This window comes from Styela clava, chromosome 14 (genome assembly GCF_964204865.1).
Source record: "Styela clava chromosome 14, kaStyClav1.hap1.2, whole genome shotgun sequence".
Classification (NCBI taxonomy): Eukaryota; Metazoa; Chordata; class Ascidiacea; order Stolidobranchia; family Styelidae; genus Styela; species Styela clava.
Genome location: NC_135263.1, coordinates 17432162 through 17444887, shown reverse-complemented (window position 1 = coordinate 17444887; position 12726 = coordinate 17432162). Strand labels below are relative to the sequence as shown.

General features: G+C 35.5%; 1 protein-coding gene across 1 annotated transcript; it reads right to left on the bottom strand.

Moving 5' to 3' along the window:
- Positions 1 to 248: 248 nt before the first annotated feature.
- LOC120340629 (creatine kinase, flagellar-like) lies at positions 249 to 11675 on the bottom strand. Its single transcript, XM_039408935.2, has 14 exons — positions 11430 to 11675; positions 9382 to 9536; positions 8889 to 9021; positions 8577 to 8748; positions 8245 to 8368; positions 7641 to 7830; positions 7179 to 7359; positions 3786 to 3946; positions 2870 to 3024; positions 2657 to 2789; positions 2352 to 2523; positions 2137 to 2260; positions 1257 to 1446; positions 249 to 566 (listed from the first exon to the last, which is right to left on the bottom strand). Exons 1-14 carry the CDS (start codon positions 11602 to 11604, stop codon positions 382 to 384), a joined length of 2250 nt encoding a protein of 749 aa, XP_039264869.1. The 5' UTR covers positions 11605 to 11675; the 3' UTR covers positions 249 to 381.
- Between the last annotated feature and the right edge of the window lie 1051 nt (positions 11676 to 12726).

Genomic DNA, 12726 nt, shown 5'->3' with positions numbered 1-12726 from the left:
GACTGACAAATGCTGCTTACAGTAAGTCAATATACCGCTGAATAAAGATATCGGTGATAAATTCAATTGATTCAGATTTTATTAACGTCTTGATCGTTTTCGATTCAACTTCATGTTACGTTCAAGTTGGTTTTATTTCAATATGTTACATGCCCGCCTAAAGACTCAACTCTGCCATTACTAACAGTTTTCAGTTCAACTGATAACTAGAATTTTTCTTGCAAATAAAGGCTCGGTTGCACATAGCATACCAGTTAAAAAGCAGTGTATTTCTTGTGTCATATTCAAACAATACCATAAATCACTAGTACCAATTTCGTAAACATATGAATGGAGGATATATAAACATTTGAACACTCAAAACAATATTTACAACGATATTCATTTCTGTTGAACTTTATCAATATCAGCATCGATGGATCGACCTTTCTCCAACTTCTTCTCGCATTCAATCATAAATCCAACGCCATCAATGACCATCTGCACAAGTTCAACTTCTGAAAATCCGAGTCGATCTGCGTTTGATATATCAAACGTTCCTCCCTCAGCTGCGGTATCCACTCCACCTGTATTTCAAATAAAAATATCAATGAAATCCATATTCACGCATATAAATTATATCGCGTAATAGTTAAGTTTGATTCATATTATATAATATTGTTATTGCACCCTTGGTTGAGTGCTGGGCCTGTGTTGCCAACCGAACCAAGAGACAAACTTTAACACCTCATCCGACTTGATTATAGCACTAACCATTATGAGGTTTTTGGATGATTATAAATTAAATATATTGGGTATGAAAATTAATCTGTGATCCATAGAAAAAATTCGCATATTTTGAAAATCAGATTTTTTTTTATGAATTCGAATGAGTTTTTAAAAGAAAAATTATTGAAATACTGGCTTAAAATCAGTATTTCTGAAAACATATGCTGTTCGAATTTTAAATATATTTTTCTAGCATTAAGTTCTTTTGGCAAAGCATAAAAGCAAATAAAATGCGTTGAAGTGTTTAACGAGCGAATTGGTAGGTGGTATCTGTCTATATAAATTAACCATAACTATCGTACTTCATTACTATTCTAAACTAGATAATTATGAATATACATAAATCTTTAAACAGCCGCAAAAACCAGTCATATGGTATCGATGGAAATTTAAGTACAGTTTTGCAAATTTCAATTCTTTGTGGTCTCACAACGACTATCCATGAATAATTAATCTGCAGTTTGCAATTTATAAAATAAAAGTAATACCAGTTCCTCTCTTTTGCAACCGAAGTTTCTTCAGCAAGCTTTGGAATTTTTCGTGTTTTGACAGATGTGGGATCTTGAGATGAACACCTGCACGAACTCCTGTTCCCAAGTTACTGGGGCAAGTAAGTATATAGCCGAGATGTTCATTCCACATCAGTTCATATCCTGCTGATTTGATGTTTTTCTCAAACTGTAAGATATAAGAAAGACGTGTTAATCCTGGACCTGTACTCGAGTGTATATACGTCAACTGTTCAAAATGTTGCCACTGTTTGAGAATTTGCCTACACATTTATACACAAAATTTATACTTTGTCAACATATGCCCATCATACAGAGTTTTATGTAACAAATGAAATTTTTCAACTAATGCTCGCGTCTACTTGTATATGTGCGTGTACGAAGAGGATAATGAACATATATATATATATATATATGAGTAAAGTTTGGTTCCATTACATTTGAACTCACGTACATTTGAACCCACGACAATTGCACCTGCATACTATTGCACCTATGGAATTATTTTGGTTTTACGGATATTTGTACCCATACTAACCTAACCCATCGGTTTTAGCACCCGCATATTGATTGAACCCGCGGATATACACATGGGTTCGAATGTACGTGGGTTCAAATGTACGGTCACCGTAAAGTTTATATAATAAGTTCTTGTCATTTTGCAAATGGCTTATGTTGCATCTTTTAGACAAACTTCTGTAATAATTCCTAAGCTTGAGTTAAATTTTGTTGTGCTAGGAACAATATGTTGCATGAAATATAGCGCTTAAAACTAAATGTTTCTGTATTTATATATAGGAGCATGCATACGCAATAAGTAAGATAATATATAATAAACGAATGGTGTTATAAAATTTACCTCCTTAAGTCCTTTGCACCAACGAGTGAAAACTTCTTTCATATTTCCGCCTTTTTGCATTGATATCACACGAAGATGATCTTCTTCGTTCACCCAAACTAAAAAGTTTTTCTTGTCGTTGTGCCTAAAAACGTATATTAGGTTCAATGTGGCTTATTTCTCGAATTTGAGTATTTTGGGATTGGTGATTTCAAATTATGTCAGGCAATACGTACCAAATTCCTCTAGCATCTGGCCAATCTCTAGCCATTCCCGAAGACAAAAGAAGAGGAGACACTGGCTTGTCGAACAGAAAATGATCTTCAATCAGTTTTTCTTGTTGTTCTGGCGTCATCTCCGCCAAAGAATAGTATTTTCCTTTCAGATCACCAGATAGTTTTGCAAGAGCTGTGCGATAAAAATATCAAGATATTGTATGTTAATAATTGATGCACAACAACATGAAAGTTGTTTGAATTCGTTCGCTTCTCAGTATTTCAAGCAAATCTTTTTCTTGATAGGAGAGTTCAATATTATATACCTTCGCATGAAATATTTTCAACTTTTCGCCTCTCCGCTCTTGATGAATGAGGTGGAAGACAGAAACCTCTTATACTACGGCCTGTGCGTACTCGGGAAGAGAGGACATACTTCTCGTCTAACTTGTCACCGCCCTGAGAATGCGTAAACAAATATTATATTTAATACACTTTCTCCACTATCAAAAGAAACGGCTTTGGAATAAGATTGTTACCTTGATATGAGATGGGTCGAGATCGGTTTTATGAGTATCAGTCTTTTTATATCCATTATGCCGAGCTTCAATAACAGGATCAAACAAATCTGCGAATACTTCGTAGCTTTCTTCATCTCCTGCCACGCATCCAACGGTCATAATAAACGGGTGTCCTAGACAAATACAACAGGTCGATTAAGTATTGATATGTAGCGATATAAAATAGGGTCCTATAGTTTCACCTTTATTAAAGTTCATTTAATATTATTTTATTGTTTTTACCAGCGCTTTAAAAATTTTATACTTTTGTAGACATAGTTTGAAGTGTCAAATTCATTTCAATCAGGTTTCCGGTCGTATTTCCATTGGTATGCTATGGAAAATGCTATAAAAAGAGGTGCCAATGCAAATTTTCTACTAGTATAGTTATCAACAGACAGGCTTTCGTCTAAGAATTGGGGAAAGTAGCCTATATTGTGTTGAAATCACGCAGTGCATCGATACAACCATTTTGAAAGATTAATATTTAATTTTGCTGGGTGCTACGTGAATTATGCATGAGGGAATGAACCAATTTGAGTGAGTGCATTGGACGCTGAAACTAATCGATATAATTTCCACACGTATATATAGTTCTGTTTTGGTTTACAAATGTTTCTTCCAATCTCAATCCATTCAGCTTGTATTTTATATAGGTTTGAGCTCCAAACTTAATGCGATTTAAAGAAGTGTCGAAATTTTTCTAAAGTAAATTTCAGTAATATGGAAAAATTGTTGATAACGAAACAGGACCCAACTGGTAGCGTTGCAGAGGGCGGTGTCTTGTGGATCATATTTTTGCAGCGTACTTACAAGCAAACCAGAATTTTTGTTCATAACAGATAACAATTTTTATAAAAAAAACAAAAATTATCATACAATACTAATAGTATACCTGGGTTGTCCACTCCTGTTTGGATACAATTGTCGATAGTGAATCCATTACGAGTTGTTTTGTTCTTCAGATTTGCATAGATTTCTTCACTGAGACAGTTTGACATGTGATTGTTGTGATTCTTTAAATCTGGATATTCTTCTTGGCTAGAATAAGAGGCTCTTGAGTTTGCCATGGTGTAGGTAAAGATTTGTCGTAGAAAGACTGCGTAGTAGTAATTCAACAAATGTACTGAAGGTCCTTGAGTTGAACCGGTATTTATGGTTTGGCTTCGCCTTTTTCGCCTATATCGATCCGAACGAGATAGAAAGTACTCCCGGCGACCAAATCGTTAATTCGTACGACGTACGCGTCGCATCAATATTGAAGAAGTATTATTCGGTTTCAAGAATCAATATCCAATTTGCTGTAAACGTATAAACCCTGATACTGGCAGATTTAATCATGTGCATGTGGAGATATGGATAATTGTTAATGAATGCGGATGGCCATTTTGTCACTGATTATCTTAAATCGGATTATTTTTCAATCAATCAGCTTACATGCGCAACCAACACCTCCCTTCTCTTGTATAATATTTGCAATAACGTTATGAATCCGAATTAATTAAAATATGAAACTCGTTACTTACGACACGACTAACATTCATTTCAATTGCAATATATATTTCGTTTTATTATGACACTGCGCGGTTGGAATTTCACCAGCCACGTTTATAGGTATATTTACTGTAAGATATTTGACACAGGAATTATACATATATACTGGTGACCGTACATTTGAACCCATGTACATTTGAACCCATGCGTATATCCACGGGTTCAATCTATATGCGGGTGCTAAAACCCATGGGTTAGGGTTAGTATGGGTTTAACTATCCGTGAAACAAAAAAAATTCCATAGGTGCAATAGCATACAGGTGCAATTGTCATGGGTTCAAATGTACGTGGGTTCAAATGTAATGGAACCATATATACTACATGAAAATCAAGAATTGTTGCACCTTTCTCATGTTGTTGGATAAACTGAAACAAACGAAAGAGCACTCGTACTTAGATTAGTGTTAAATTGGATCACAAAAAGGTTTATGGCCTTTGGAAGTAGGAACGGTCTCATGTTGACACTAGCAGGCTGTCTTATTTGAACATCATGTGACTAAGAATTTATCAAAAGTATTGAATAACTCCGAATTTGTTGTATTAGTCAACGCGAAGACACTTACCAATGACAAATCCATTCATTTCTGTTTGTCCATTCATAATTAATCTACCAACGTACAATTCAGCGGAGAATGGCTTCTCGATTTTACTTCATTCATTCGCAAAGCAGCAAAGGACTTGACCCCACGGAACTCGATTCCTTTTTTACCAATAATTTTTGTTATAAAATTAAAGCTTTTTAAACTTTTAAATTGAACTTGTTGTTTTGGGTACTGGGTGATAAAAAGCGTTCCAATCTGTTCGAGGTATCTTAGGGTTATGAATTAAAAAGGGAAATAATAAAAAAAAATTGAATAAGTTACCCTATCATTGATACACTAATTCAAATGCTTTGATCATCGAATATTTGAAATTAGTATCGCAATGAATATATATGCAACATTAGTACCCGAATCAAACGAAAAGCTCAAACTCGACAAGCAAGGTCCACAGGAATACCTCCATGGCAGTCCAAAATTGAATATATATGATAATAATACTGAGTACACTAGAATTGAATAGTTCTATTAAGACAGCAAGTCATTTAACTTGGATATCTCCAATAAACACTTGGGGATCCATCCGACTTTGAACAAAATTTAGGTGTCCACAGCGAAAAAAAGTTGGGAAACCTTGCTATAGAGCAGAGTTTTTTTTTCGCGACACCATTCTACCACGATAATATAAGTTATACATATATAAGATCAGAAAACTAGTAAGTTTTAATTCAGGACTGACAAACTCGCAAACCTTCAATGCGACTCATCGGTATTCATCATGAATTGCCATTTTTTGTAACATTTTCATTAAAAAGGCATAATTTTTTTTAACGGTAAATCACACATATTTATGCTTGCTTATAACTTTTGATCATTAGATATGTTGAAAAATTGAGAAAATTTTGTTATGTCCAAAAAGTAGTGAAAAGGGATTCCCACCCCGTTTTGACTCAAATTATGGATACCCTGCAAGCTAGCAAAAGACAGCGTGAATGAGGCAAGTCAGGCACCCCCTCACAATCTTTCAGCGAACCATATGGAGTTAACTAATTTTGTTCGTCTTTTTTACATCAAGTTGTGTAAAGGGACTGAAACCTATGGTATATTCACATGGCTAACACAGACAGTCCCCGAACTCGTAATAGAACTAAAATAAGAAAAATCGGAATAAAATTATGCCCTTACCCTAACCTGGTACACAACACACACTACGGGAGTACCCACTAGGCCAGTGTTTCCCAACCCGAGTCCGCGGTCTCAAATGAGTCCGCGGAGAGTTTGAATGAGTCCACAACGAGCCCGAAATTCACTGCGGGCCGCAAACGTTTTTGCGAAACTTAACCATCAGTCAAGTTAAGATTTACGTTAGAATTTACATAAAACATAAAAAGCAAGTTTATTCACGCAACATTAATCGAGTCAATAATTACTGGATACTGAGTAAGGCTGGGCATATATTCGAATAACAATTTACTATTCGAAAATTTGGTAACAGGTGACGCGACTTGCGCATCGCGGTAGGTGTCAATGGTGGCAACCTAAATTTTCTAAATTGAAAAGCGGCAATACAAAATATATACTGAAAATAAAACGAAGAACACCATACGTTTTGTCTTATGATGGTCCTCGACCGATTAAAAACGAATTTTTAGACATTGCTAATCGCAAAATTTCGGGTGCTACCGTAGTACACGTACCAGGGTATTTTCCTTTAGGATTCTTTGCTTTACTGCCTCCACACTGGTACGTACAGCCATGTGGCTCCTAAACCGTAAGGGTTGTACGAATAGCTCAGATTTGTCGAATTCACAAAAATACCATTCAAAACAAAATATAATCCGGCAGTTTACCACGCATTTTTGTGTCTACGGATAGTCATGATATTTTCTGAGTAGTCCGCTACCAGAAAAGGTTGGGAAACGCTGCACTAGGCTTCGTATGTATCTTTTTTTCTGATATAGATCTGATTCTAACTCTGTCTCCCATCACCGAACATTTTCACAAGTTAGACAAACAAATGAAGGAATAATCAGTTTATTTCATTAAAATTATATTAGATATTGAACACAGCATTACAAATTTGTTTAATTAAAGGAGTTTGAAGATAGATTATAGCGAAAAATGAGAATAAATAAATTAATACTTTTTTTTCTATTTTATGCCTGTTTGTTTTTGTCAGATTATATTTGTTTTACTTTTGTGCTAGTTTATCGATATCAGCATTAACGCATTGGCCTTTCTCCAATTTCTTTTCGCATTCAATCATGAATTCAACACCATCGATCACCATCTGCACAAGTTCAACTTCGGAGAAACCGAGTCGATCAGCGTTTGAAATGTCGAAAGTACCACCTTCAGCTGCTGTGTCAACTCCACCTAAAACAGAGAGAATATTATGATTTGGATACAGTTTTTTTTATAAACGAAGCGAAAAATTTAAATTTATACGTTAGGTGGCGTTTATAAGTTATCCAAAAAGAGCTGATATTATGTAGTTTTTAAAAAGCAAGCGAGACATTTACCAATGACGAACGTGTGCCACCGTGTGTCTTCCGTACCACGCATATTAAACAAATGGTGGCTTGAAATTTGCACAATCGTCAATAATAATAGTTTAAATAATTCTTAGATAGTTGCAAACACTAGTTAATTTTTACCAGTTCCTCTCTTCTGCAGACGAAGTTTCTTGAGTGCTTCGTCGAACTTGGCATGAGCCGAAAGTTTGGGGATTTTCAAGTGGACACCAGCGCGAACACCGGTTCCGAGGTTACTGGGACATGTCAAAACGAAGCCAAGATGTTCATTCCACATGTATTCGTATCCCAGCTCTTTCATGTACGTTTCAACCTAAAAATGAAGACAATGGATTTTTGAATTCAGCCATGTAAGTGTGACGTAAAAAGTTACAATTATGAACAATGTTTACAGTGTTACAAAAGCAATGGTGGAAACAATACGACTCGTGCCAAAACTAAATTTAATCGCAATATCAACAAAATGCTTGAGCTATTTTCAGCTAAAACATCACAATTTGGTTTTAGTTTGGTTGTGGCAGCATCAGGCGTGCCAGATAAGATTACCCGACGGGCCGTAGTTTGCCCATGTCAGGTACACATTCACATATAACATACGTCATAAGAACTACATAAAAACTTAAGCTGACATGGGTGGACGATTAAACTTTTAAACTTTTTTGACTCTCCTGTTAAGGTATATATATATGGAAGTTTGTAACTACAGATATAGTTATCGTCATCATACCTGTGTAAGTCCTTTGCACCAGCGATTGAAGACATCTTTCATGTTTCCACCTTTTTCCATGGAGATAACACGAAGATGATCTTCTTCGTTTACCCAGACCAAGAAGTTCTTTTTGTCATTGTGCCTTTCATAAATAATTTTTTTTTTTGTATAAATCTTACGTAAATTAAGTCTGTTTACCTGTACTTTATCTGATCATATGCTTCAATTCTTACAAAGTAAGCGAAATCTTAATCCTCTCGATTGAGTGTAACAGTGATACTCAATTTCATCAGCTTGAGAGAAAGCAAACACACTAAGCATAGCTTTATCAAAATTTATTCCATTCTTACCAAATTCCACGACCATCGGGCCAGTCACGTGCCATACCAGATGCCAGAAGAAGAGGAGAGACTGGTTTGTCAAACAAGAAATGATCTTCAATAAGCTGATCTTGTTCCTTATCAGTCATCTTGCTTAGAGGGTAGTATTTTCCCTTCAATTCGCCATCCAATTTGGCCAAAGCTGTTGTTGAAACGAACAAAAAGTAATTATAAATTTACAAGAATTACGTGACACAAAATTGCTTTGAATAGCAATAGTCAAACAATTTTGATTCCAGCAGTTATTTTTTCAATTCTGTAATAATAATTCCGGATTCTTACCCTTGCATGAAATTTCCTCGACCTTACGTCGCTCTGCCCTACTGCAGTGTGGTGGCAGCGACAATCCACGGATGCTTCGTCCAGTGCGGACACGTGAGGAAAGAACGTATTTTTCGTCGAGCTTGTCTCCTCCCTTCAAAAATTTTAAAATTCGTGAATGATAGTAACAAACAATTTGTTGTTAACATTTGTTCGTATTCGTATGTAGTTATCGCGGGTTTAAATCCTGATTACAAGTGCCAGCTCGTTTCACTAAGAATAGTGGAACTTACTATGCTATGCGGATTCTACAGACCCCTCTGCTTCCATATCTACATAGTTTGAGTAGGTCAAATTAATAGAGCGCTTATTTTTGCAGAATGGTTACTACTACTTGGCACATCCAGCAACAGTAGAATTCTCAGATACACATTGGTTAATGATAATTCAACTTTTTTTCTTTTAGAGTTGTAATTGATTTCATATTTCATTCGACCTTTTTTGGTCTGTTTACCTTCAAATGTGCTGGATCAAGATCAGTCTTGTGCTTATCAGTCTTTTTGTAACCATTATGGCGAGCTTCGATGACAGGATCGAATAATTCAGCAAACACGTCATAACTCTCCTCATCTCCAGCTACACATCCTACTGTCATGATGAATGGATGTCCTGAAATATCAAAAAATGTGAATCAATTTGGGAGTTTGTAATTCTCCAACGTGTATTTTGCTTTATAAAGTGAACAAATGCAGTTCCAGAATTCCAGTTTTTAAAATAACTTGTATCGGTAAAATTAAATTTAACGGAACAACTGCAGAATAGCAATCGAACTTCTTAACTTGGCGCCGTTGATGTTTTTCTTATTCTTACCCATAAATATAATTTAAAACACATTGAAACACAGTGAGAATAACACACCTTTATGAGAGTCATCCCAAGTTCTGCGCTTTACCTCGCTATGTCTAGGTTTCTTACTAATTAACTCAAATGCTCTTAATACCGGTGGCAATCGACGAAATACGTGCTCTTTTATTCTGAAGTTTACTGAAAGCGACATTGTGCGTTTCTAAGATAAGACTGGTCGCGCGACTTCAACATATATTTTGCATTGTTCGATTAGTTGTCAATATTTTAATTACGTTGAAAGCCGGATTTCTCTTTTGTTAACTTTTTAAATCTCCGAGTGCGTAAGCAACGACCTGTCGGTTTAATCTGACCTTTCTTATAATGTAGATTTATCTATAATGTCAGAAATGCACAAAAGCACTAAGAAATCACCATCATTCAGAATGGAAATCTAGAGAATCGAAGGCCAGTGAAATTCTAAACCTTTAATAGCTCACTCATTTTAGGAATTCCAATATCACAATTTAAGGGGCAATCAAAGAACAATCGTTACCAAGCGTTGTTTGTGAGAGGTGCATTCCACCCTATTGCGTTTTTTTTTTTTGAAAAACATGGTTTAAAAGATTGATCGCTATATTCAGCTTCACACTTGAATATGCATTCCCATATTTGTTAGCTATTGACAATCATTGTTGTTGGCGCCTATCAAATGCATTTACTGGCTTTCAAAAATGTGACGTCACTAGCTATGTCAGAGATTGTCTCGCTCTAGCGTGAACTACATCATGATGACTTAAAGGCGAGTCGGAAGCTATGGCCATACTTAACCGAACGTGATTTCTCATAAACGGTAATTCGTTTACACTGTAAAACAAACCGACGAATATTTATTAACGTTAAATTTTCAATTGACATAACGGATACGTGACTTCGGTCAGGTTAGCTGTCAAATTAAGAGGAGACGACTTCGCCTGGACTCGACCACAAGTTTAATGTCACACATTACGTTCATCTTTATTAGACCACGCGTTGCGCAAGGTGTGTGCTATGATAAAATATTCGATTTTATGCAATGTGTACCATAGAAGAAAATAAACAAGACGAGACGTTAACAAGGTGACCTTTATGGAGAATGTCGAAATGAGTCTGCGTGCGGTAGGCCGCCTCCCACTATACGCCCTCCATAGGCAGATCGGGCGGGTTTTCTTAATATATCTGTGGGAGTCCATAGTTGATCATAACGGTGAACAGATTTATCATAATATATTGGAAATGGTGTTTTACACAATGCTATTTAATCTGAAATTGTAAATTTGAAACCGTCTTCACGTTTCCCCCAGCCTAACATGTTCAGATTTGCGATTTTCGCGAGTCGGTTATTTCAACTTTCTGGCCTAATTACAAAACGATTATCCAATCCAGCTGACCGATTCTTTAGTTGGGAGGTCAAGTTCAACTCACACCTCTTGATTTACCGAATCTTTAAGACCACATTTTTCCAGGTTTACGTAAATGCCAGTGGCTTTCGTTTTCGTGAAATGCATAATGAAATATAATTATGACGAAACAAGACTCTAAAATAGTGTTATCAAAATATATTTTTTTCGAACATGTCATTATTAAATGGATATCATTTAATATATAAACAGTCAACATGTCCAGTGATAAATCGATTGTTCTACGATATAACTAAGAAACAATTCGTAATTTGAATACCTGGGTTATCTACTCCAGTCTGGATTGCGCGGTCTAGAGTAAAACCGGTCGGAGTTGTTTTCAATCTTAGTTTATCGTAGACCTCTTTAGTGAGTGCATGCGCCATGTGATTGTTGTGAGTACTAAGATCAGGATAGTCATCATTGGCCGCGTATTTTTCCATGCACTTATTCATGATGGCGTTGTGTGTAAAAACTAAGTAGGGATAAATATAACTGGAACAAACTGTTAAATAATCAAAAAGATAAGATTTTAAGTGATAACATACCCTACCTATCCATGGAAAGATATTTTATTCACAAAGAAAATCATTGAACGCAAAGCGTTGAGAGTTTGCTCACTAACCCTTTTTTGTCTACGTCAGAATGCCGTCTACATAACTGGTATATATCAAGCATTTGTACTGATTGTAGATGCTATTAATAGTTATACACTCCTAACATATATTACAGATCATAACAATAAACTGTCATGGATTTAGTCTCACATTCTATAGCTCATACCAAATTACTCTTATTCCAACTCGACAAATTATAACTTATATCTTGCAATATAGAATATAATCAAGGAGAATGAAAAAATGACATAACGGAATCATATATTTGAAATAAGATTATAAAGCAAAAAACGTGTAAACTTTTTTTTATTCCTCGCGAACAAGGTTAGGCATCACTCGACGTTTCGATTTTTATATCGGGCTATCGGAATATCTCATAATATTTCTGAGTAAATCTCGCTCTTAAAACGTTATTTATTTATTATTACCAACTAAACGCAGTGAGCCACACACATATACACAAAATTTACAACCTTGCTCTTCTCAGCCGAGAGTATAAGCCCAATTACCATTTCAGAAAATACAGCAAATAAAGCTATATTATATGTGTGTGTACTTCGCCGAGAACGCTAACAAGGAGTGGCAAAGTCACCTTGAGAAACGCTCACCATAAGAAACTCAGACGCTCATTAGTGCCCGCGATGTTTAGTCAAGTACTCCTGCTAAAAGTGCAACGATCTTTTGTCCTTTACAATTTCAAACTGAAGTAGGAATAATACATATAAAGTACTGGAGTAATTTAAAAGGAAGTTTTGCCACCACCAATCTCACAATGTTGAGTAAATAGATAAACCCGCTCGATATAACGCTAAATTAAAATGATGTCACATGGATCTTGTATATATATTGCTTCAAATTAAGTAAATAAATTCATAGTTAGATATTTAAGTGTTTCAAAGCCTTCTTACGATCATATGACACGTAAGGTAGATCCAAGGTGAAATTTATAAAATATTGGAT

Coding starts and splice junctions, on each gene's coding strand:
- LOC120340629 (XM_039408935.2), bottom strand. CDS start 11,604: ATGAATAAGTGCATGGAAAAATACGCGGCCAATGATGACTATCCTGAT. Junction 9,022..9,381: donor TTGATCCAGCACATTTGAAG/GTAAACAGACCA, acceptor AAATTTTTGAAG/GGAGGAGACAAGCTCGACGA. Junction 8,369..8,576: donor CCCGATGGTCGTGGAATTTG/GTAAGAATGGAA, acceptor TATTTATGAAAG/GCACAATGACAAAAAGAACT.